We start from the raw sequence: 25,900 nt of genomic DNA on the forward strand, positions 1-25,900 counted from the left end.
CATCATCACCACCATCACCATCATCACCACCACTACCAACACCATCATCACTATCATCATCATCTTAATAAAATACTGATACTGTGGACAGAGTGAATCCAATTTTGTGCGACCTGAAGCCTACCCTGTTTGGCGGGATGGGGAAGAAACCCCCTTAAAGAAAAGGAATACAAAATTATAAATGCAAAAGTAGAGACAGAAGTGAAATTGTATTTAAAAATGAGAAAAGGAATCATAACAACTTATGCATTTTTAAAAGTTGGCAAATTAAAGTAACTGAGACACCATGTCATATTTTTTCTACTTTTTTGGCTGCACAGCCTTTGATTCTTCATAATGATTTAAGAATTTTTTTTTTTTTATCAAAAGAGCAGGATAGTTCAGTTTTCCTCTAGTGTGGTTGATCAAAAAGTATCTTTTTAGTATTGACAGTCTTTAAAAATGCCTTTCAACTTTAAAATTGCTATATAGATAACACTGTATATCATCTTGGGATTATTTTCAAATTTGTAAAAAAAAAAACCTATACACTGTTTTTCATAATTGAGCTGTAAGATTTCAGGACAGTTTGAGTTCTCTTACCCTGTCACAAATCTTAAATACTGGTTGTGAAGGACACCAGTCACTATCAGCTGGATTGCCCCTGTCATGGTGGCCCTATTGCGAGTGTTATGCTCTTTGTCAAATCACCAAGAAATATAAAACTTTCCCCACTGTAATCATCTGAGTTCTCCCTCTTCATTAATTGGATTATCGGAGATCTATCTCTTCCTCTCAATGCAGTATCTCCTCCAGAATAATCTGAGTTTTGCATTACAATTCACTTCTTAACGTCTGAATGATGTTTATCTAACAATTTCATTTAAGAATAGATGGGAGAAAAAAAAAAGAATAGATGGGAGACATTTTATTTTTAAGATTTTTATTTATTTATTTAACAGAGACAGAGAGAGAGCACAAGTAGGCAGAGCGGCAGACAGAGGGAGAAGGAGAAGCAGGCCCTCCGCCGAGCAAGAAGCCCAATGCGGGGCTCGATCCCAGGACCCTGGGATCATGACCCGAGCCGAAGGCAGCCACTTAACCGACTGAGCCACTCAGGTGCCCCTAGATGGGAAACATTTTTGTGTGGTGTGTAATTTCTATGCGGCATCATCAGACACATCCCTGGCAGAACTGCCATGTTGACAAAGCATCAACGAGAACCAAACCCACCACTTGCAATGTTACGCGTCTGGTGATTAGAAGAAGCATTTTCGATGGACCAGCTTCTCATACCATACGTTTCAGACACTGCTTCCAGATCCAGGTGCTAGGGGACAAGCTCTTGCCACCATGGCCCTCTGGTCTCTGCATCGACATGTCCTGATGCTGCACCAGTCAGCTTGGTGGCCCTTGGAGCATTCTTGAAAGCCATTCCTGCACTAATCATACATGCAAGTGACGGTGAGCCACATCACATAAGCCTTTAATCCAACCTAAGTGAACTTTCAGTTCAATTTCCACTTAGCAGACCCCCACCCCCATGCCCCTGGCTTTTTTGCACCCTGCCATGAAGGAAGGTGGGGTGGAGGGGAAGTCATAGTGAAAAGAAACAACAGACTTCATTGCTTGTGGTTATAATATCTGATGCTTGCATCTTTTAGGCAGAGCTGCATGAGTTGCCGGGAGATGCCACCCGGAGCCTTAGAGGGCCCTGAGCAAGTGAACCCCATGAACTTGATGCTAAGTCTACCTCCGGCTGTGCACTCTTGGGCTAGCTTTTATTTTAGGGGTTCTAGAAGGTCTGTCTATCGTACCTCCATGGCTCTCTATCAAGTATAAAGGTGTCCATAATTACACTGTCAGAAATGTGTTCCTTTGGTTAAAGCCCTGCCTCTCTTTGAAAATACACCTGGGGCTAGGGGTGGGGGGGGCAGGATATGGAGTCCTTCACATTTTAGTAAAAACTCATTCACCAGAGGAAGTTTAGAGCAGTAGGAGAGCTCTAAGGATTGTGATATAAAGATTCAAGGGAGAGAGACCAAAGGCAAACTTCCTTCAATTCACACTTTGCATAGGGAATGAATGTGCTGGATTCTGCAGTCAGTTTTGGGGATGCAAGTGGCCCATGGGAGAAGGTGGAGTGGGGGAGAATGCCTACAGCATCTTGGCATCATTTTTAGTCAATTTTCAAATCTGAGCAATAATAGAAGAGATACAAATTATTAATAATATTCATAGCAGTTTTTCAACAAAATCACTTTGCTTGGTAGATATTCTGGATTTCATCCAGTGCATTAAGCCCCATGCTGGTGACCTCACTAAAGGTGAACTGGAAAGACACACAATTTTTCTGCTTTGCTCTAACTCGCTTCCCCCACCGTGACCGGCCCCCCACTTCACTCGAGAACATTTCTGTTTGCAGGAGGCCATGACCGAGATCCCAGCCGAGCTGACCTGCACCACCTCTACACCTGCCCCACCCGCCTGGGGTCAGTTCTAGTTCCCACTTCCCCTGAGGTGAGCATTTGGTGGTTTGGTGGAGACAGGGAGGATCTGGGGTCAAGGGTCAACTTCGCTTCCCTTTCCATTCGGAGGTGGTGGTAAGGTCACCGGAGAAGATCCAGAGCAGAGGAGGAGAGAAGGGAGAGGGGAGCCAGCCTCATGAGGGTGGGTGGGTGGCTGCTGGGTGATTATTCCTGTCCGTGTCTCCACGGGCTCTGAGGCCGGCGAGGGTTCTGTCCCCAGAATAACCTGGGGCTGCTTCTTTCACAGTGGCGGTTCTTGATAACCCAACACCTCAGCGAGCCCCTCTGGACCCACCTGTGGGGAGCGATGAGGACGCAGTCCTCAGTCAGCAGGCTGTGCGCAGGGTCTTTGAGAAGAGAATGCCAATCCTGGGAGATTCGATAGGAACCAGGTTGCAGAACACATAGCCCAAGGGCTCCGGGAACAGAAGAAACTCGGCGGAGTCTGGCATACTGGTTGTGAATCCTCTGGTCACATTTACTTGCCGTGTGCCTTTGGCCAGGCTACCGAACCACTCTTGGTCTCAGATCTCCTACAGAAGTGGGGGTGGTGACGTCCTCCGTGTGGCTGTGAGGATTGAACAGAATGCCAGGACAGCTTCTAGCACAGTGCTGGAGCCACTGTAGGTGCTCAAGGGGGACCAGGCTTACAGAGGGGACAGATGTTTGATTGAACAAACATTCTCTGAGCTTCCCCATGATAGGTCCTGAGCAGACCCTGGGGGAGGATCTCAGACGTGTAGAAGGCGCTCCTCGCTTGAGGCAGAGATGTGCCTGCCTGTAAGCATGAGCAGGTGGCCCCAGGAGCAGAGTGGGGAGCCAGTGACATTGGGAAGAGGAGCAAAGGACATGTCATCGTGGGGCAGGTCAGTGAAAGCGCTGCATCTGAGTTGGGCTTTGGAGGAGTTTGGCTGGAGATTTACAGCAGGAACTCACACCCTGTGGAGGGCAAGGAGGAACAGGGTATGGTGATAGAGACTTGGGTCCTCTTTGGGGAAACTGAAGAATTGGAGATTAGGGGCCAGGCAGCATAGGAATAAGGCCAGAAGCCAATATAGCTTCTAGGAGTTCAAGGTAAGTCCAGGCCAGAGAGGGGGTGGCTTTGCGTGTCTTTGGCGCGCGGTGTACGTGTTTATGGTTCCCTAGGCAAAGGGGAACCACTGGCAGTTTCTGGATGCTCATTTTCGGAGAGACAGCTCCATTCTTCAGAGCTTGTAGTCTCCCCAAAAGCCGGGGCCTGGCCCAGCCAAGCTGTTTCATCAGAAGAACGAGGGATGGGGCCACCCTCTGGCCGGAGAACAAGGGAGAGAGCAGGAGGGCAGGGAGGACTACTCGGGAGTTACACCGTTGTAAACACACTTTAGGGCCCTGTGACTTGGCCATAAATCGCCGCACTGTGCTCAGGTGATGTCACCTGACGCTTGGCTGTATTTATAGCTTTGTTCGCCATTCCCTGGGATTTTTTTTTTTTCTCCCATTCGAGGTACTATGTGTCTCCCTACCACAAGCTCACGCTGAACAAGAGGAGATAAACTTTCATGCCATTTCTGTTTCTTCTTCTTCCAGTGCCTTGGAAGGAAGATTTCCTATAACTCAGCACATGCCTAAAGTTGCTCCTGTGGTCTACTTGCCAGCCCTGTGGCTCCCCACTCCGCGAAATGCAACCTTTGCACAATTCGGAAAAGGGACATCTCTCTGCACCTTCTCCGCCTGCACACGGATGGCTTCGGAGTCAGCAGGGGACAGACACTGAATCCCAATCACACGTGTGATTGATGCTGCCGGTGGAAATCCAGGGTGCTTGAGGGCAATAACAAGGTGACCTAACCTGTTGGAGGAATTAGAGAGGCTTCCCTGGAGAAGGGACATCCGGGGGAGGCCTGAAGGAGAAGGAGACTTGGCCTAGGGGATGAGACACGAGAGGGGGGTAGGCCTGGTGGGAGTCAGCGCCGTGGGCGAGAGAACAGCGCAGATGCTGTGACGGAGACCTGTGGCCAGTTCCGGGTGCCGGGGCGGGGGGGCGGTGGGCAGAGAAGCCGAGACTCTGGAGCGAGCTGGAAGGCAAGGGGCAGGAGGGTTGGCAAGGAGCAAGGGCTGGGAGGCAAGGCAGCTCTGTCCCTGGTGCGCTCTGGGAGCCCAGGGGGAGATTCTGTCTGATCCTAAGGGCAGTGGGAGCCACCAGGGAGGCTCAAGCCGAGGAGCCAAGCGGTCAGATTTGAGCTTGAGAAAGAGCCCAGGGCTGCAGAGAGCAGACCCTGGGGGCTTCGGTGGGGGTGACCCTGCCCATGGCAGGAAGCAGATCCTGCCTTCCAGGAGCTGGGGACGGAGGTGGGAAGGGCGTGGAGGCAGGAACGGTCAGGTGCAGGCCAGCGGCTCCTGGGTTTGAACAGGACCATATTGAGGTGGGACTGACCCACAGGAAGCTGTATATATTTCATGTATACAACTTGGTGAGTTTAGAGACGGGTGTCCATCCATAAAACCATCACCACAGTCTATGCCAGAAACAGATGCATCCCCTCCAAAGGTTCCCTCCCACCCCCTTTATTTATTATGATTTTACTTTGTGATGAGGACGCGTAATGTCAGATGTACTCTTAGCAAATGCTCACGTATACGATATACATTGCTATTACCTCCAGGCACGGTGCTGCCCCTGTTGCTGGGGCGGGAGATCTCTGGGACCTACTGCTCTTGTGTAACTGCAACCTTTTACCGTTGACGACTACTTCCCTCCCTGTCCCGGTCCCCTGCAGGCCCACCCTCCTCTCTGGTGGCCCCCCTGGGAGGAGGGCCCTGAAGGAGTAGCCAGCTTTCTGTTGTTTGTTCATTCTCGTGGGGGGCAACTTTTTCCTCTGGATTTGTGTTCCCCAGCTCTCTTCCCAAAGCCTAGACTCGCGCTCTCCGTGGGGAGGCCTTAGGGACGGGCCTGGAGGAAGGTGGGGGAAGGGAGGAGGGGAGCCTGCCATGGCCTAAAGGGGCGGGCGTGGTGCTGGAGCCTCATTGCTGGCTGGAATAGAGGCACTGGAAGGACATTAAATCAACATTCTCCATCTGTCCATTTAGGAAACACCACCAAAGCCGGCAGCCGGACCCTGCCTGGCAGGCGCAGCTGGGTCTGGTCCCTGGCCCCGACGAAGCTGGGAAGCCAGAGGGAACATGCTCAAACAGGGAGCATTTGCAGAGCGTGCGCCTGAGGGAACCCCACAACAGACACCTGCAGGGAAGAGCCCCTGACTCCTTATTAGAGAAGCCCGCGGGGGAAGCCGACCGGGCAGGAAACGGAGGCCCAGAGTCGCAAACTCCTGGCTTTGACTGGAGATGTGAATTCTCAGTACTGAACTCCGGGAAACTCCCCACTGCTTCTGCTCTGCCCTCGTAAAGAACACGGGCGTTTCTCTCTCCGCGCCTCCCAGCTCAGCTTTAATTGTCTGTCCCTCTTTCCCCCAAGACTGGCTCCTGGAGAACAAGGGGGTGAGCCTTCCTCATCCTCACGTCCCAAGGGCTTCGCCTCGTGCCTGGCCATGGAGTCCGATTTTACTACGAGTCTGCGAGGCGAGCAGATGGACGAATGGGTGAATGAGCGCGTGGTGACCCAAACCCTTGGCAAGGGTTGCTGTGACATTGTTAAGCGTCGTGCTTTAAGTTCACGGCCCTTCTGGTAGTAACGGTTAAGGAAGCCTCACCTTTAGATTTCCATTCACATAGACTTTATTCACCTATACCCTTAAACCTACTATGATGTTCAGTGACCTTAATACCGCCTCAGACAGTGACCCCAGCTACCGGCACGGCCTGCTATCCAGCTCCTGTGCAGACGTGAGCCACAACCCTGTGTCCCCGTCCCGTATAAACAGATCTGACGATGGGATTTCGGTCTTCCAAGGAGCCCTGGGGAATGCTAAAAGGTTTGGAGGCGGTGGGCTTGGGAGTAGGGCCCAAGGAAGCTAAAGCCAAGGGCCAAAGGAAGATGAGGGACCCCCCCTGCTTTCTCCTCGGGATCCCCCACCTTCTGCTCCCTCGGTTCCCATTTTCAGATCCCGACAGGGGGCTGGAGCTACACTCAGGAGGTCAGAGCGGTTTGGACTTCAGGCGTTCTGCTGACGAAGCATCTGGGATGGTTCTGGAGTGCAGGGGTGGGAGTTAGCAAGATACACAGGTGAAGCCTGGCCTGAGAGGCCAGAGGCCTGGGCTCTGGTCCCCCCAGCCCCACTGGAACCTGTTTTGTGGCCTTGAAGGAGCATCTCACCGTCTCAAAGGGGAGTTGGATTCCCTGTTGTCTGAGGCCCTTCTGGTTTTGAGGCTGGGTGTTGGTGCCTTTGGCTCACATTACTGTTTCCGTGTTTTCCTAATGCGTCTGTTCCCTGCTCTCCCTTCCTCGCGCCCACGCCCACCCCCTGGACCCGAACCCCTACCCTCTTCTCTTTCTCTGAGCTGGTCTCGGCTGGGCTGCTCTTTTGAAGCAGGGGGTCTTCCGATCCCTGTGACCTCAGGCCATGAAATCCTCTTTACATCTAAGAGGTAACTGGTCCATTGAGTGCAGATTGTCTCCTCAGGTCGGAGCTAGAATGTGAGGCTGAATGGGTGGTAAGGAACGGGACATGCCGCTCACACTCGAGTGTCGCGCACGGGAAACACGCCCTGGGAGCCTGTGTCTGCCAAGCTCATCCTTCCCAAGCCCTGCCTGGAAGCAGCTTCCCCCTGTCCAAACCTCTCCTTAAATACTGTGGACACTGCTCCTCAGTAGACAGTCCCTTCTGGGGTCTAGCCTCTAGTCCTTCCACTGCTCCCTCAGGGGTTCGCTGATGCCCTTGCCCCATCGAGGGCCTGACCTCCTTGTCTGGCTTCCCCATGGGACCCCGGAGGCCTCTCTTCTTCCTGCGCCCCCCCCGCTGCCTCCCTGGTGCCTATCTGAGTCTCTCCCCACGGCCGGTGAGGCTGTCCTCCGGCTCTGCTCTCATCCCTGTGCGTCCCCAAAGCTGGGCATCTAAGGAGAATGGGTTGGGGTAGCAGCAGGAAAGCCCCAGGCCTGACATCTGGAAGGATTTGTGCAGCCCCTGCGGCGGGGAGACAGGACAGGGGGGAAGGAACGGGGAGAGCCGGGGTGCTGGGGACAGTTGGGAGCCGAGGGCTTCTCTCACCGCCCTGGGCTGCAGTCTCTGCAGCAGGGCGCACACAGGATGACCTTCGGCTCTGGGGACTCGGGGTTTCCTTTGTGGTTAGGATTATTTTCCAGGCTGAAAATCAGGATCTTGGCCTTTCTCTTGAGCGTCTCTGGCAAGCAGCAGGAACACAGTCCTCCGCCCCCTCTGGGGGAAAGAGGACAATTTATAGAACTGTTCTGCTGTTCTTAGCCCTCACTGAGACAAAGAATTCATTTCTGTCTCTCACGGTGGCTTCTCCTGCGGATGGTCATAAATTGCCTTCCTGCTCACTCTCTGACCCCTTGATCTTTTTGCTTTTGTGCTCAAAAAATTAGTACTATTTCTCTTAACTCCATATATAACCTTTGGCTCCTTCTCCCCTTTTTCTGGGTGAAGGTGTCCTCAGGGATTACTCCCTCTGCCTCCAGGCGTGCATACCTCTGCCTGGGCGGGGCCCTGTGCCTGAGGACGGAGACAATTCCAGCAGGAGGAAGGTTCGAAAGTCCCTGCTTTGGGGAGCTCCCACGGAGAACATAATCACAGCTAGCATTTCCTGCTCACTGTGTGCCTAGCACTAAGAGCTGCAGAATACTGACCCACTTAATCCTCACACCTCCCCCCACAGTAAGTGCTCCCGGTCCCTGTTTTCAGATGAAGAAACCAAGGACTGGGAGGTTAGGTAAATAAACTGCTGAGGTCAGGCCGAAAGTAAGGGACAGAACCTGGGTGAGGAGCCCCTCCTGTTGGTTTCCGGATCCATGTGCTGTGTTCTCAACAACTCTGCTGTCCCTCTGATGGGGAGAGGGGCTCCCCAACTTGCCCTCAGGAAGTTGCAGACTGAGGGGGCATGTACAGCCCTTGCCCCCAAGGGGCCCCAAGTTTGATAGGGGAGGCAGATATTCTGTCCTGGGGAGGTATGTCTGGTCTGGTGGAAAAGACACAGGCTTTGCCTTTGGGAGCATCCACCAGATACTGGGGACTCAGCCCCAGGATGCCCCCAGTTTGATGAGAGTTATGTGATTAGACTCTAGTAGACTCAGTTAATTTAAGTAGAATTGTGAACATTGGTGCCAGAGAGAGGAGAATGGAGCAAAGGCTGGGGAGTTGCAGGAGGGGACGTGTTGCAAGACGGGCTCTCAGCAACATGGCTGGGGGGTAGGGCAGGCCCCCTCATGGGTGGCAGGCAGGCACCCGTGAAAGGCAGGCTTGTGGGGGCGGTGCCCAGGGAGCAGGGCCTTGCTGAGCTCAGTAGTTCTCAACCCTGGCTGCCCATTAGCATTACCTGGGGAGATGTTTAAAAACACCAGGGCTTGGGGCTTCACCCTAGAACAGTCTTTGGAAGTGAGGCCAAGGCACCGGCGTTTTTAAAAAGCTTCTCAGGAGATGATGCTACAGCTGGTGTTGAGGACTGACTGGAGTTGGGGTCTTCAGCTCCGGAATCGGGGATGTTGAATGGCTTATGTGGAGGGGATTTTGGAGAAGTGTGTTTGCTACGTATGAGCAGAGCTGGTGAGGATTTGAGATTGAAGAGAGGCAGAAGGAAAGCTAAGGGACTGGGCAAGACGGGTGAGGTGACTGCTTTGGCTGTTGAGGAACTGGAGAAATTTGGTTCTTCCGCTGCCAGGGTTTCAAGGTAATAAAGAGATAAGTTTTGATAACCGAGTCCTTCCTCACTCTAAGAATCACCATCAAACCTGAACAGAAGCTGGAAGAAGGTGGGTAAGAAGCTCTAAGCTAAGAATATTCTCTCCCCTCATTTCTGGGCTTTTTCTTCTCAACATTGTCCTAAATAGCTATCACCTGGCCCTCCCTTCTGTGCACCTTTATGCAGGGTGAGAAGGAGAAAAGGCAGTCTCACTGATACTCCAAGAACACCTCTACCTCAGGGCTTTTGCACTGGCTGTTACCACCTACCTGCTCTTTTTTCCCCTCAGATACCTGAATCCCTCAATTCCTTCAGGTCCCTGCGCAAATGGTGCTTTAGCTGAGCGGTTTTCCCTTAATACTGTTTGTCTTTCACAGCATCTCCTGCAACCTGGTACACTTTATATTTTATATATATTTATATAGAGAGAGGCAGTAAAAACTGTCTCTTCCTCCCCTCTAGAATGGAACTCTAGGAAAGAGGGACTTAGCCTTTTTTTTTTTTTTAATTTTTTTCCATTGTTGTATCTCCAAGGCCTAGATACATTGTGAATGTAGCACAAGCAGGCCCTAAAGAAATATCTGTGGAATGCATGATTAATGAATGAGAAATGAAAAGCCCTTATGTGTCTGCGCACTGGTGTGTGGCTCTCCAAACGTATTTGTGATTATATTCCTATTTCTCTGGGTCGGCTATGGCTCTTTACTTTTAAACTGTGCGTTTGCCTGTGCACATGTGTGTTTGAACGTATGAAGGACTCCCGGGCTGTGCACAGTGTGCTTCTGAATATGAGCTCGTGTGTTTCTCTGCCTGTGGATCTGTGTCCTCCTGTTGTGAGCAGATGTGTCTGGACCGTTCAGCTCAGGTTCAGTTCAGGTTCCTCGAAGAGACCGCCTCGCACCAGCAGGGCGCACCAGAGAGCCATGCGCCTGCGTTTCAAGGGCCGAAATTGAGAATTCTTGGCGGGTAGTGTTAGGGACCCAGGAGACCGAGAATCTGTGGAAAGAAGTGGAGACCTCTCTAGACCAAGAGAGTCCCGTAAAGTTATGCAATTCCGCTGCAATGTCTGTGATTTCTCCTCGACGCATCCCCTAGGACGCCGATTCCTGGCACTCCCAGCAACAACGTGAGCAGAAGCATCTGGTTGGGGTTGGGAGGGGGCCTGGTGGCCAAGCTCGGCTCTTAGGAAAGGAGACCCCTACGGAATGCCCTCGTTGCACTCACTGGGAACTCCCTCCCTTCCCAGTTCCCAGATCTCTCAACCCCGAAGGATCTCAAACTCCTCTGTGCTTAGAGATCCTCCCGTGGCTGCCCTCCCCTTGGCCCTTCCGTGGAGCTGGCTACTTTCTCCTCCTGGACGGTACCACCCAGGATGAACAAAGGCAGGAGGCCACTGCGCCCCTTCCCGGCCGGCTGCGGGCTGCGACAGCTGGCCTGGCCCCACTGTGTGCTGGGGGCGGCCCGGGCAGGGGCTCCAGGAGGCTCCGAGGAGCAGCTCCCAGTGCCCAGCTCCGGGTTTTGTAGTTGGGGAGAGGCACACATCGCATCCCCACCCCAGCATTCAGTAGTCCATCGAGAATTCCCAATTTCGAGAATCTAGGGGTTAGATTCTGCATGTGGGATTAACAAGAAAAAAAACCCAGGGAGTTTGTGTTTTTTGACTCCAAGACCCACCACCTGCCCACCGCGTCCCCCCTCCCCCCATACACACACGCAGACACACACATGCACTCACACTGCCTCCCCATCACGGCCATCCCCCGGCCCAGGGGCAGGTCCTCGCCCGGCCGCCCCCACAGCCCGCCGCCCCCTCGGCAGCGCAGGCCCCAAGCTGCGTGTGTGTGACGGCTGGGGCGAGGTGGCCGGTCCCTGTTCCTCCCCCACCCCGGGTCCCGCGCCGCGGGCATCTCAGTCCCGGCGAGGGGTGTGCGTGCGCGCCGGGGGCCTGAGGGCTGGGGGAGGGCTGGGGGAGGAGACGTCAGGAGGGGCGGGGAGGGAGGGGAGGGGAGGGGAGGGCCCGGAGGAGCGGAGAGCGGAAGAGCCCCGGAGAGCGCGAGCTGGGCGAGCAGCAGCACCGGGCGGGAGAGGGCAGGGCCGGGGCGAGGGCGGGACCGCGGGGGCCCGGGAGGCCGGGAGGCCGGGAGGGCGGGGGCCGCGGCTGGGAGCCGAGGGCTCAGGAGAGCGCAGGGCAGGGAAGTGAGTTGGTGCGCGCGGGGGTGCGCGCGTGCGAGTGTGTGTGCGCGTGTGCACGCGCGTGTGCAGGGCCGGGGGCGGGCTCCGGCCCCGCTCCCTCCTCCCGCCCGCGCCCCGCGCTCCGTCGCCAACTCGGAGCCCCGGCGCGGCGGGCGGCGGGCAGCATGCTGAGCCTCCTCGTCTGGATCCTCACTCTCTCCGACACTTTCTCCCAAGGTAAGCCCCGCCGCCTCGCCGGGCAGGCAGCCCGCCCCCCACCCCCACCTCGGGCGCGGGCCCGACTTTCCCGCGGCTGCGCCCAAGTTGTCCCCGGCCGCGAGCGCTGGGGTCGGGCCGTCGCGGGACCCGAGCGCGCACGCAGCGCCCTCCCGAGCCTCGGGCGCCCTCCCTGCCTCTGCCCGCCGAGGCCCAGAGTCTGCACGCCCGGGTCCTGCGGGAGGGGGGGCGGAGGGGGTGATGAGGGCTGGGAGGAAGGTGGGATTTCAGATTTGGGGTGGGAGGTGCGCGGAAAGCTGGGGACCCGGCTCCCGAAGATGCCACGAAGGGAATCCCGACTCCAGCCTAGCCCCTGGTTGGGGGTGGGGGTGGGGCGCTCCAGCCTGTCTGGGCCGCCCCCTCTGGAAACGGGGAGGGCTGCCTGGGGGCCTCTGGTGGGACCCCTGCTCGCGGAGGCGCCGGCTGGGGAGCGGACTTCCACAGGCAGCTTCGGGCCGGCTGGATGTTCAGGGGGGCACTTGTAGGGGGGCTTCACATCCCACTTGGGGGCGGGAAAGTGTGGATGTCGGGGCGTATTTGGAACTGGCAGGGGAGAAGCTGGGAAATGAGGGAGAGATTGAGAGAGGTCAGGACGTTCGTGTATCTTGAGGCTGGGAGTGGGGGGGGGAGCTGGGGAAACAGAGGGCCCAGACTTCAGCCAGCACCGGGCTCTGTGGGTGTGCATTCTGGCCTCCTGAGCCTCACTCTAAGGAAGAGTTAATCCTGCCGAGCTAGCTGCCCCCTTCCAAAAATGGAGCTGACACACAAACACCAAAAAACAGTCATAGACACAGAGACAGACGACTCACCTACTGAGACAGATGTACCCACAAGCATCCCCCAAACGGAGACAGACACATACACACAAAGGCACTGACACCAGGAGGAACACAGATTCCTCCCCCACGTCGGCTTGCGTGTTCATGCACCCAAACACATCAAAACTCACCCAGACACAGTGCATGTATGCGGGCGGGCATTTACAAGGACGCGACACACACACTGAAACCCTGCTACAGAGACCAACCCTCCAGCAAACAAAGAAACTTGAACAGACGTTCATATAGGCAGACACCTATGGAGGTGGGCAGACTACATCATGGAGGAGGTGGTCTCCTTTTGGGTGGAGTGGAATCTGGGTGGAGGGAAGTCCACTTGGGGTAGAACACCCTCAGGCATTGCCCTGTTCTTAGTTCCCTTCCTGAGCTGCTGTGTGTGTGTGTGTGTGTGTGTGTGTGTGTGTGTGTGTGTGTTTAGGGGTGGGGTGTTGTGCTGGACACCTCCTCTCCTTACCAGAACCCTCCCCAGCTCCCAAGGCAAAGCCTGGCTGAGTTGGTGGGGGGCTGGTCTGGATCTTTCTTTCCTGGAAAGTCACCCATGCCCCCCAACACAGGCTTAAGACCTGGGAAGGGCGCGCATCCCCAGTGTGAGCGGGGTGAGAGGCGGTGCTGGGGAAGGAGGCCTGGCCCTGGTGTTGGCAGGCCAAGCAGCCGCCTGGCACAAAGTTGGGACAGAGAACGCAAGTTCTGACTTTGTGAGGCTGGCTGCTGGGGGGTGGGGGGGGGCTGCTGGGTCAGTAGCAGCATGTGTTGGGGGCAAGCTTATGTCTGCCCCTTTCCTGCAGCCCCAGCATGTCAGCAATATGGAACAAAATGAGCTTCAAGGAACAAAAGCTGCAGTTAGCAAACAGGAGAGACATGTGGATTGAATCGGGAACAGAATCAGTCAGAGAGAGAGGAGTGTGCTGTGTGCCTTCCTCCCTTTGGGAAGGGGAAGGGGGAGGGTCGAGGGTTGGGTCAGTCAAGCTCCCACCTCCTTGCCTTCCAGGAGGCTGAAAGCAAGACCGGAGACCCGAAGGAGTGTGCAGAGTATTTGGGTGGGGGAGGGGTGCCAAAGGAAAGGAAGGGGGAAAATGGACAGGGAGGGAAGAGGAAGTCCAGCCGAGGTTCCTGGGAGGGACTGGGGAGCCGACAGGGAGGGAAGGAGCAGGGACCGAGGGAGACTGGGACACTCACAGGGTAGGTGACCTCCCTTGGCCTCCATCCTTAGAAAGAAAGAGTTCCAGGCCAGGGACTGGGGTAGTGGGAGACGAAAAGGGGGAGGGGGTATGGCGGGGGTGGGGGTGGGGGAGGCTGGTGGTGGGGAAAAGGGGAGAAGGTGGCAGAAGGCAGTCAAATTGAGGGGGAGCAGAGAGGAGGGGGGAAGGAGAGATTCAGCCCAGGCAGAGAAATAAAAATCGCATTTTAAAGAATTTCAATGGGCTTCATCAATCTTCATTTTTCACTAAATAATTTTCTGTATCTTATCTAAATGAAAACCATTATCCTTCCCCCCGTTTCCATCATGCGCCGGCTCCTCAGACTGATTGCGCCGAAAATTGAAATATTTATTCATTTTCTGGGAGATTTTCTCGCTCCCCGGTCTCTGGGAGGAGAAATTGAAAAAGAAAGATTATAGCTAATCAGAGCAATGTGGGATGACAGGCTGGCTCGGGGCGGGAGCTGCCTCTGGGGGATGGAGGTGGGGGTAGGAGAAAAATCTGTCCCTCCAGCCCCCAGCGGCCCCCAGGTACCCCTGCCTCGGCATGGCAGGGGGCTGAGGAGCCAAGGGAAGAGCCAAGAGCCTCCTAAATCCCCAGGATTGGACTGCCTGAGTATAGCTCTGTCCTGGCAGAGAACAGGAGTGTGGAAGGATCAGTAGTTGGGATCTGCTCTCCCCTCGCCGATGCACGCGGGCTGCAGATGCCCCACCTGTGTCTGCCCAGCCCAGAGCAGGCCTTGAGGCTGGGGAAGAGGCTGGGGAGACATGGCAGAAATCAGGATGCCAGGTCCCCCTCTGACCTTGATTGGGCTCTACTTCCACTCAGCTAAAGGGAGCCTGTGAACCCCCTGCTCCGTGCCTGGCATTACTCCTGGACCTCAGACAGGCTCGGATCAGAAGGAGGAGATGTGGAGGCCTTTGCTCCCATCTTATGCTGGTTACCAGGCCCCTGGCTTGTGGTCGTCTTGCTCTGCCTGGTTCTCTGGTGGGGCGGGGGCCAGGAAGCCAGCACTGGCCAGCTCTCACCCTTTGCCACGAGAGCCCGGTGCGCTGACCCAAGCTCCTCTGGCCTTTGTACCTTGGGGACCAAGTCTTAATTTCTCTTCCATCCCCTCAGCCTCTGATGCCAGTGCTGCCCACTCGGTGAGTGCCCTTGACTCTGATCGGTTGATTGGTTTGATGCAAGCGCTAGAGTGTGGGAAAGGCAGGGTCTACATCCGAGGCCCCAGGCTAGTTGCTCCCTGGTTACACCCCCTCGGCCACTTGGTAGACATGTCATGGCAGCTTGAGCAAGGTGTGCGCCTTCTCCAGGCCCCACTCTGCTCGCCTGTACAGCGAGGACAGAACTCGCACCTCCCAGGGTTGGGATGGCAAAGCAATGCACTGCGGGCGCCTAGTGCACGGACCTAGTGCACAGGGAGCAGGGCTCAGCAACGCTTGCCATCAGGCCCTGGTGGCTGCACGTGGAGGGGCGGCAGGTGGGTTGTCTGTGTCTGGGTCTCCTCGCAGCTCTTTATGCTTCTCTGTCTTCTCACTCCAGCTGCTCCGATTCTTGTCCTGGCCTTCTGCCTCCTCGGGGACCTCTCCTGGAGAGGCCCGGGTCTCGGGGACCTCTCCTGGAGAGGCCCGGGTCTCAGCAGGCCCAGGAGGGGACACTGAGCAGCCCCTGCGGGCTGGAGATCTCGGAAGCTCTGGGGCTGGGAAGAAAGCAGAGTGGAAGAAGCTGGCAGTCCAGGGAGGATTTGGGGCTCTTGCGGGCAGTGAGGAGGGGACACTAGCCTGAGGTGGCCGCATTTCTGAGGCTGGAAATAACACAGATCATTTGTGGTGCCCTCGTGCTAACTACTTCATGTGCATTATCTAGTTTAATCGGTGCAACAAGCCCCGAGATCAGCTCTGTAATTGCCCCCCTTTCATGGATGGGGAATTGGGTTTTAGACAGGTGAAATATCTTGCTGGTAGTTGTGGGAACTGACTGACCTCAAAGCCTGTACATACACACGCACCCCTCCCCTGCCCTGTCCAGGGACCCCACATGCCCCCAGGGACCTTTGCTGTACTAGGACAGATCTTTCCTGGTCCAGAGTGGAATGGGGACTAGAGAGAAGAGGGAGTGAGCATCCCGTAAAGGTAAACTCATTCCCATTTTAAAAACAATCCTTTATTCTGAAATTCTGTCTTTCCACATTTTTTAGTATCGGATGGTTTTTCTTGGATGGTGTGATGGTGCTCAAAAGTGGCTTTTTTTTTTTTTTAAAGGACTTTACTTGGCAGATAAAAAGGGTTGCAGCCCCGTGTTTGTTTCTAATATTGAACACAGCCTTACAGGTCCATGAACCACACATTTGGGAACTCCACGCAAGGCTGACTCATGGAGGGGGCCAGAATCATATAGAGGCAAGGCGTGAGCACGGGGCAGCCGGTCACTTCCAAGCCAGGCCCTTCCTGGCAGACACAGAGGCTGGGGGCTCAGGCGGCCTGATCCAGTGGGTTTTGAGACGCTATGGCTGGCCAAGCATGGGTGAGGAGCACTTGTGGGAGCGCGTCAAAATTACTTTATATTGAAGTCCTACTGTGTGCTTTTCATATTATCCCTTATTCCTTATAATGGCCTTGTGAAGTAAATCCTTCCCCCTCATTTTATAGATAAGGAAACCAAAGCTGAGTTTAACTTGTTCAAGGCCATAGATCCCAGATTAAAACTCTCTTTGTGCGGCTGCAAAGCCCACACTCTGCCAGGCACTTCCAGGATGGGCGCACGCATGTGGGTCGGGCCTCACTTGGCGCTGAGGCAGCCTCGGAGGGGAGAGTGGTCTTCCTCTCCTCCTCCCCACGCTGGGGGGGCAGGCTGCTCCTGGTGCCTGGCCCTTGTCCATCTCCTTGCCCTGCTTTGATGGCTCTCTCGTTTTATTCAGAGCGGGTGGGAGCGGTGCATCCTGCCCCTATGATCAGAAAGAGGTTTGCAATGCGTCAGCCCCCTTTCTTCTACCCGTAGTCTCTAACTGTGTATTTGTGTGGTGCCCTGATATTTCAGCATTCTCGCATGTACCATCTCATTTAATAGAGATAGACGACCATCCTATGATGCAGCCTGGATGGTTACTATTTCTCCATTTAGTAGATGAGAAAACAGCATAAGAGCTTAAATGACTTGCGAAGGGTAGTAGTTAGGCTGGAGGGAAGAGCTGGGGGCTAATGCCTTAATCCCTCTGATTTCTGGGGGCTGTTTCCCCACGGAGGACGGGGGAACTCCCTCTCCATGCATCCAGAGCTGAGAGAGCCATGGCCCTTCTGACCTCCCAGCTCCCGCTTGGTTTCTTCCCGGCACCTTCAGGCCATCTTCCTAGGCAGGCTGTGGGAGGAGGCTCTGGGCTGGAGAGGGCTGGGGGTGCGGGGCTGGGTGGTCAGCAGTGGAGGAGAAACACCAGCCATGTTTTTGATCCTGAAATGTGAGGCCAGGGAAAGGCAGTCTCGGGGATCGGGAGAGAATGGGCTCACTTCAAGTGAGGGAGAAGATCATTTGTTTTTGTGGAGGATGCACTTTGTGTTTTGTATGTATTAGTAACTAACTTAATACTGACAGTAATCTGTGAAAGGCAGGAGTTACTATCCTCATTTTATAAACGGACAAAGAAGACCCAAAGAAGATAAGCAGCTTGTCAGAGATGAAGCAGCCAGGAAGTGACAGAGCCAGGGCTAGAACGTAAGTGCGGTGGGGGTGGGGAATGATTCTCAGAAGAAAGCCCCGTGGGACCAGCATCTCCCCTCTATTACTGCCCCATGGAAGTCTGTGGACACAGGCCCTGCACACCGCGTGTGTGCCCGCCTGCACATGCACACACGCACCCCACCAACATATGTGCACGCTCATCCTGTTGATGCATGTGAGTGCATCCCATCCACATACTCACCCTGCCTGCACGCTCACCCCGCCTGCACGTGAGCACACTCACCCTGCCTGCATGCTCACCAGCCTCATGCGTGCACACTCACCCCACCAACATGTGTACACGCTCATCCTGCTAATGCACGTGAGTGCATCCCGTCCACACACTCACCCTGCCTGCACGTGTGTACACTCACCCTGCCTGCACACTCACCCTGCCTCACGTGTGTACACTCACCCTGCCTGCACACTCACCCCACCTCACGCGTGCACGCTCACCCTGCCTGCATGCTCACCCCCCCTGCACGCGCGCACGCTCACCCTGCCTGCATGCTCAACCCGCCTCAGGCGCGCATGCTCACCCCGCTCTCATGTGCACACGCTCACCCCGCCCACACGTGCGCTTGTCACAGACCCACTTCTCGCCCCCAGACACGCACGGACCCAGTATCTCCATGTGCGCCCGGCGCGTCCATTCAGCAGAGCAGCAGAGCATGGGTGTGCAGCACTGCCACGTGTCTGGGTAGCACGCCACTTCCAGCCAGGGTGCCGTCCTGAGTCCTCGAAGGCACTGCTGCTTGTCTTGTCTTGTGTGCTCTGTATCCCCTGTGATAGATGCACGCACTGCAAGCAAGGTTAAGCGAGTCAGAACCCGGTGGCTCCCCTGCTGTGCCTCGGGCCCCCCCCCCTGCAGCCCCCAGCCCTCACACCTGCCTGCCCGGGTTCACAGACCCTGAGCCTGGATTAGGCCGCTCTGGCTCCAGGACACTATGGACATCACGTTTTGTTCCTTCTCCCAGCCTGCTCTCGCCCTCCATCAGCTCCCGGAGCTCCCAGTTCCTCCCTCCCTCCACATTTAATTTCTCCAGCAACTTTTATTAACCTCTGTGGTCTCTGGGGGCTGATGCCTCATTCCTCTCTGCCCTCCTCGAGCCCATTTAACAAAATTGGGATCGTATTGAAATAAATGGGCCTTGCAGCCAACCACCCTCCTCAGAATGAAGGCTCTTAAATCCAGGGGTGGAAATCTCTAGCACTCCCTAGCAAATTCCCTTAGCTAGTGCTGGGGCTTCATGGGGGGGGGGGCTTCAGAGAAGGGACAGCAGGAGCCCAAGTCAGGTGCCCTGTGCCTGTGGGGCTGTCCCCCCCTCCCCCCAGGCCAGGTGAGGGATGTAGATCCTTCTGGATCAGGCTGTGGGATGCTTTTCTTCTCTGCTCCTTATCTCCTTCTGAAGCAGTGTGAGGAACACATCCTGGCTGGAAGGCATGTGGAAGGAGCAGGCACTCTGTCCCTTCATTCAGTGGAAATGTGTTGTGTGTCTCCTGTGGGCCAGACACCACTGTTGCAAACCCGCTGTGATTTAAGTGTCAGTTACTTAGCTTCAGGAGGCCTCCTTCCTCCTCTTCCATAAAATGGGGAGATGGAATTTTTTTTCAAATCCAGCTATATCCAACACATTCTGATAGGTGTTACGTAAAAACTTTGAAAAATGACATGATATTGGGGGTCCCTCCCCTCCAAGAGGCTGAGATGTGCACGTGCTGGGATTCCTGGTACCGCTGGGCAGAGGGCCGCCGTGCTGGGAGGGAGGCGTCCAGGCCAGGGGAGTCAGCATGGGCCAAAGAGGCTGGGAAGGGCTCCGTGGAGGAAGTGGGTCTAAGGATGGACAGGATGTGCATGTGGCAGGAAGAGCAAGAGTATTACCAGACCCGCCGAACTTCCGGAGCCAAGGTGTGGCTGCTGAATGCAGGGCGTCCGTGGAGACTGGTTGCAGCCGGCGGGGGGGATTTGTGTTGGGGAGAAACAGGCGAGGTGATCCAGAAGAGCCTGGGACCAGACCCGGAAGGGCTTGAAAAGCCAGGCCAGAGACTGTCCCATCGGAAACGTGGACCCGGGGCGTTCCGTTGTTTAAGTATGATCCCTACTTCACTCCTCACCAAAACGTCCCCTTCTCTGACGCTCCTCATCTGCTGGGGCGGCCGCAGAAATTTGTAACCCTTCAGTTAAACAACAAGGTGAAGGAGACAGATAATCAGGGTTGGACCAGGCAGAAGTGAGCAAAAAAACCCAGGAGAAGTAGCAGTTCTCAGATCTGTGGGCTGAGTTGGGGAGCCTCTGGGATGATGAACAGGGAGTCCTCGGGTTTAAGACAAAGGTGTGTAGGGGCAGAACTCTGTAGAGTGAGCCCAGAGCAGAGCAGTGTCAGGAGGCCTGAGCCTAGGCCCCTTGTGCCTGTTCCCTGGGAGCCTGGCTGGGGGTGGGGGGGGCGGTGGGGGCTGTCCAGACTCTAGGGGGGCCCTCTGGTTGCTTTTGAGGGCCAATCTGGACTTAGTCCCTGCACGGTCACTCCAGGGCTATGGTGGCCGTAGATGTGTGTGTGTTTGGGGGCTGGGAGCCTAGAGATTTTTAAACTTCCGTAAGCCCGCAAGCTCCTTTTCTCAAATGGAAACCTTTGAAGAAGGTTCTCACCAGCGGGGTGGGAACCTGTGCCCAGCTAAGCAAGTGTTCTTGTTTTAATGGCGGGACTGGGCCTGGCTCTCTCCTAGGCACCGGGGATGGAAAGGTAAGTGAAGTGTGGTCCCCGTCCTTGGGGCACTCTCAGTCCGCGGACAAACACAGTGACAATCCTATAGAACCAAAGTTGTGAGGGAGGAATGTGGAAAATGCTGAGGTCTAACAGTCCACAGCCCCGGGAGCCGGGGAGCCCGGCGGGGGAGGGGGCAGCCCGGCGGGGGAGGGGGCAGCCCGGCGGGGGAGGGGGCAGCCCGGCGGGGGAGGGGGGCAGCCCGGCGGGGGAGGGGGCAGCCCGGCGGGGGAGGGGGCAGCCCGGCGGGGGAGGGGGCAGCGGGGAGGGGGCAGCCCGGCGGGGGAGGGGGCAGCCCGGCGGGGGAGGGGACAGCGGGGAGGGGGCAGCCCGGCGGGGGAGGGGGCAGCCCGGCCCGGGGAGGGGACCTCCGTAGACGGGAGGCTCGGGCTGCCGCTGGAGCCTCTGGAATGCAGGGCTGCGCCGTTGAAGATATCCCAGCTCTGGACAATCCCCGATTGTGCCCCCTGCTCCGGATGGAAGGAGCTGAGGAATCCGAAGGAGTGAGCTAAGGTCCCTCCCAAGGATTAGGATTTCCAGGAACAAAGGCTGTTTCTCTAAAGCCCACTTTCCCCAAGTCTCCTCACCCCTGTGTCCAGAGTCCTCCTCCCCACCCCCACCCAACGGGGCTCATCTCTAAATTAACTTTGTCCCTGTAATCAGCTTAGCAGAGTTCTTCCCCCTCCTTCCCGAATTCTCCGAGGAACAGCCTGGGGCCCTGCTCGCTCCATTACCCAGCATTGTCAAGCCAGGAGGTGCTTTTAACTGCTTCTTCCCATTCGATTCGCTTAACCGGGAGGTTATTAGGAGGAAAGGAGCTGAGATGGGCAGATGGGGGCAGAGAGAGAAACTCGGAGGGGGAGAAGGCATTTTTCGGAGGAGCAGAAACCCAGGGGTGGGCAGTCTGGCGGGCGAAGCCCCTGGGAGAAGTTGAGGGTTTTGCCACCTGGGTGCCCTCATTCTCCAGAAGGCGTTTCCTCAGGACCCCTGGGTCTTAATTCCAAGCCCTAAGCAATTGGCCTGCTGCTCCGTGCCTACAACCCAGCCTCCCCGCCCTCCCCCTGCCCGCTCTCCCTGCACACCCCTGCGGCCTGGGCTGCCGCCTCAGCTGCTCTGGGCCACGCGGACACTACGCTCGCCCGTGTGCCTATCACCCCGCACACATCGGGGAAGTCGCCCCTCGCAAGGCAGTGGGGGAAGTGGGAATGCAAACTCATTTTAATGTCGGTTTGAGCCAAATATAATTAGAAAGGAAAATCTGACTTTGCAAAAAAAAAAAAAAAAATCTAATGCATTGCAAAGCCAAGTTGAAATGACTTCTGGATTATCTGCACCACTGGCGCCCTCCATTTATGCAGAAAATTGAGAACGGGGGCCACAGAGCCTGTACCTAGGGGATTTAGTTTGTGCACATAGCCTTTGGTCTCACTCCAGGGTCAGATCATGCAGACTGGGCCCTTGCAACACAACCCTAGAATTGGGTGACCCCTGGAGGGACCTGGGGCTTCCTTACCAGAAGGTCTGTGGGACGACCACCTGTGTGGCTGCCACCAGGCCGCCTGACGGGGGCCTCAGTTCTCTGGTCCGTGAAATGGGGACAGTAGTAGCTATCTAAGTCAGAGGGGAATGTATATCAAGGAACAGAATCTGGAACACAATAGATATTCAATAAATCATAGTTATTATTAACATGGCACAGCGCCTGCTTCTTACAGCTCTCCGTCCGGGGCAGATCTGAGGGTGAACAAAGAAAAAGTAACAGTCCAAATACAGACAAGTCTCTGGGTACTGTGCCAAGGGAGTTGAACCGTGATGTCGGTAATTCCTGAGGTTGTGGTCTCCGGGGCACAGTGCAGTGGGAGCTCTGAGGCGGCTGCGAAGCATAGCAGAGAACGCCCTGGTTTGGATTCGTGAGCCTTAGTTTCTGCACCTGCAAAGTGGAGCTGTACCTCTGCTGTAAGCCTGGAAAAGCACTCTGCTCCCAGGGCACCGTAAGCGTGACCCCGCCTTAACCCCTGTCTCTCCAGAAGCTTTCAACTCGGTGTGTCATAGCAGCACTTCTCAAACTCCGGCATGCTTAGGAGACACCCAGGGGTCTTGGTGAAGTGCGGATTCTGGGTGAGAAGGTCTGGGGCAGGTGGGGATGCTGCCTTGGCACCGAGCTCCCGGTTGCTGCTGGTGCTGCTGGTCCCAGGACCACACTTGGAAGTGTTAGAGGATGCTCTCCCTCGGGGAAATAGGCCTTGCACATTCTAATGAGAGGCACCAGAAAATAGAATCCTCATAACTGAATTCACTTGTCAGCCTGCTTAGTTGTATAACGGAGCCTGGATAGGTCATTGATTCGGGAGCTTCTTTGATATATTTGTTTTAGGGAAGCAGGTTGTGGGCAGGAGTGGGGCGGTGCCTGCCAGCCTTCACTGCCATCTTCCCGGAGACTGACCCGCCCGGGCCCACCCTGCACCTCGCCAGGCCCCAGCCACCCCCCTCCGTCCTGGTCTTCACCAGGAAGGCAGAAAAACAACCAGCCCGGGCATTGGTGGGGACCCCTCCCTGCCTGAGCCAGTCGGTCATTTCCACTCCTTTTTTTTTTTTTTTTTTATGAAGAAAGTCCTCATCATCCAGCTCTTGGTTTGGTGGAGATTTAGAGAAACAGTTTGGCAGAGATCTAGCCAGGACCTTGACCCTGTTGGTTTTGGCTTGAAAATTGGGTCATGAGCAAATGGTGTGATTTGGGAAGAAAGACGGGTCCTAGGCTTCACTGGGGGCATGGTTTGGGGGGCAGTGAGGACCGTCTCTGGGCAGGTCAGTTTCTCAGCAGACCTAATGGTTGTTCGGGCAACATGGTGAGCTGACCGCTCTTTCCCTCCCGTCTGTATCTGTGGAGGAGAATGGTCCGCAGGCCAGAGAAGAGGGGACCTCCGCCTTCGGAGCTCTCCTGATGCCCTGGGTGATGCTTGAGCCTCACGTCTAGGGCATCCCATCCAGTAGGGGAAGCAGGAATCCCCATCGATTCTCCTTCATCCTCCGCTCTCCCCCAGAGGACAACACACATTCAGCCATGGCACGTGTGCATGGGGTTGCTGCAAACAAACACGTGAATCCAGGGGGTTTCAGGGTAAATGAAGAAGGTGGAGCTACGTTTCTGGAGCAGAGGACTGGGTCGGGAATGAAAATGGGGGGATGATTAAGAGCCTGCACATCTTTGGACTCTCACTATGTCTCTCTTCAGGCCGGACTAACTTGACTCCCCCTGGACCTCAGTGTCCTTTTTGGAGGAGAAAGGAGATGCATCAGTCCTCTCTGCTCACTATTCTCATGCCTAATAAGCCCCACAAGTGGGAAGTTCCTGTGGGTGTCTATCCCGAACCCTTCCTGCTCCGACGTAGAAAGCCGTCTCTTCAGGGGTCCCAGCGGAATAAACGTCCAGGGTTCTCGATGTGTGGGTAAATGATGTCTTCCCTGGTATGTTCATCTTCTCACTTGGAGGCAGAGCTCCTGCTGATAGAGAAGCAAGCCCAGGGAGGTCATCGGTGGGACCGCCTCTAAGGCCCCACATGAGCCAGAGCAGGTTGTCTCTTCAAAGTCAGATTGTCATTCCAGCAGAGCACCAAGACCCGTCTCGCAGTGTCCCCTAGTTGGGGCCAGAGCTACCATGCCCTGACTTGTCCAGGGTCCCCCTCCCAGAAGCTCAGAGCAGTGGGGGTTTGGAGGACCCTGGCGTCCTTCCCACCGGCTCCAGCCTACGGCCTGGGGGCCCCTCCTTCCCCCTGCACGGGTCCCAGACTGAGGGAGGTCCAGACAGTGGCTGCCCGGGTGGGGGTGGGGGTCGTGGAGGAGATGGCAAAGGGAGGCCGGCCCCCCAGGGAGGACCTGTTCCAGCTTCAGGGCAGGAGTAGTTCCCTCTTGGCATCACACAGGGGTGTCCTCAGCCCAGCCTTGCCCTGGGGGATCCCCAGAGACCCCCGTGCGGGCAGAGAAGGAAGGAGCTCGTGTCTGCCTTTGGAGATCTTCCTGGGATGCTGGGCCACATTAGATGGATGCAGGCTCTTAGCTCTGAACTTGAGCTTGAGGGAGGAAACGTAGTTTCTCCTATGGGACAGGAGAGATAGGCTCCCCATCTTCCTCCAGGTCTACACACATACGAAGATTGCCTTAACGGGGGTTTGAATCCTGTTTGTGCACCGGCACAGGAGGAGACAGAAAGAGATAGGGGTGCTGGAGGGTCCGTTAGGAAGGCTCCCTGGGAGCGCAGTGGGAAGGGGCAAGGGGGACAGGGGCCCCGGTGGGAAGGATCGGCGGTAGGGCGGGATCCCGTGGGAAGGCAGGCAGGCAGGGGAGATGGGCGCCAGGGGCGGGCAGAGGGCAGGGGAGCGTGGAGGAGCCCATCTGCGCGAGGCCAGTGGGAGCTCAGAGCTGTGGTGTCACCTTGTCATGTGTGACCCCTGCGGCGTTCACACCAGCGGCTGCTGAACTCCCACAGCCCGGGCAGTTCCCACCTCAGGAGGGGTGGGTGCCGCAGTAGCTCGTGCTCCCACCGGGAGGAGCCGTCGGGGGCGAGGAGCCAGGGCGTCAGGAGGTGGTGTTGGGGGGGCGCGACCTTTCCAAGCTCTCCGTCCCAGAGGGCCTGCCCAGCGGCCTGGCGCGGGACTGTGCGCGCGGCCGGTCTGTGGCTGCTGGTGCCGCGCTCCTCCCAGCCCCCCAGCCCGGGCTCCTGGCCGCTTCCTCCTGCGGTCCTTCCCCCTGTCTGTGCGTCTGTCTCTCGGCAGGAGTGAAATGTGCCCTGAATGTGCTCCTGAAGCACTTGGTGCTTGATAATTTGTGGATTATAGCTAACTCTCGATAAAGATTCCCCTAATTGCTGGGCTCACCTCAGGTTCTATCATCAAAGCAAAGCCGCGAGGCCCCCTCTCGCCCTCCTTTCCTTTTTATTATCTCTTAATTAATCACTCTGGCTTTCACACTTAGCAGATAATTACAGTCTCCTGGGCACGCAGCTCATTTTCATAACCTCCTGCTCCAAGCCGGCAGCACAAGGGTGGGGGGAAGGGGAGAGAGATACTGAGGAAGGGGGGCAGCGGGTGGGATGGGGCCCAGGGAGGAGAGACCGGGCCTGGGGCAGCTGTGGGAGCCGGGCCCCGGGGCCCCGAGGAGGCGCCGCCCGGGTGGGGAGGCCGCCGTGCTCCCTGGGGGAGGCCCACCTGCCCCAGCTGCGCGTGGCTGGCTCCCTCAGCCCGCCCAGGCGGCAGGAGAGATGCGCGGGTTGCTGGGCAGAAAGCTTGGTGAGGAGCACGAGATGGTCCCAAGTGAAGTCCCTCCGGCCTGTGCTGGAACGAGGGGCCCACAGGGTGAGAACCTGTGCCGGTGATGGGCAAGAGCAGACCAGGGCCACCATCCAGGCGGGACCCAGGTCTTGGCCCTGGAAGTTTCCGTTTTGAGGAGGACGGGAGACGTACCCTGGGGCGTAGCTCAATCCCATGGGAATGACCAGACAATGATGAGCAACAAGGCCTAACCTGCGTCCACACCTGTGGGGTGGCCCCTGTGCGGGGTGGCCGTCCTCGGCAGGTGAGAGCCCTGGGCTCGGAGAGGCAGAGACGCTGTTCCCGCCAGGCTTTGCCCTCGCATCCCCACAGGCCTCAGGC

The 25,900-nt window shown here is 56.3% G+C and overlaps 1 protein-coding gene across 5 annotated transcripts in view; it reads left to right on the plus strand.

Annotated features, from left to right (window-relative positions):
- The first annotated feature begins 11,423 nt into the window (after nt 1-11,423).
- The window catches only part of KIRREL1 (kirre like nephrin family adhesion molecule 1), a 90,179-nt gene continuing 75,702 nt past the window's right edge, over nt 11,424-25,900 (plus strand). For 3 of the 5 annotated variants that reach the window (XM_073888195.1, XM_073888196.1, XM_073888197.1), the window contains exon 1: nt 11,424-11,705. In XM_073888195.1, coding sequence (XP_073744296.1) covers nt 11,654-11,705 — 52 coding nt within the window. In that variant the 5' untranslated portion in view covers nt 11,424-11,653. The remainder of the gene's footprint in view (nt 11,706-25,900) is intronic. The other 2 variants (XM_025860721.2, XM_025860723.2) reach the window with 1 other exon arrangement.

The sequence above is a fragment of the Callorhinus ursinus genome, unplaced genomic scaffold (genome assembly GCF_003265705.2).
Source record: "Callorhinus ursinus isolate GAN/ISIS: 27379988/994484 unplaced genomic scaffold, GSC_fseal_2.0 scaffold88, whole genome shotgun sequence".
Classification (NCBI taxonomy): domain Eukaryota; kingdom Metazoa; phylum Chordata; class Mammalia; order Carnivora; family Otariidae; genus Callorhinus; species Callorhinus ursinus.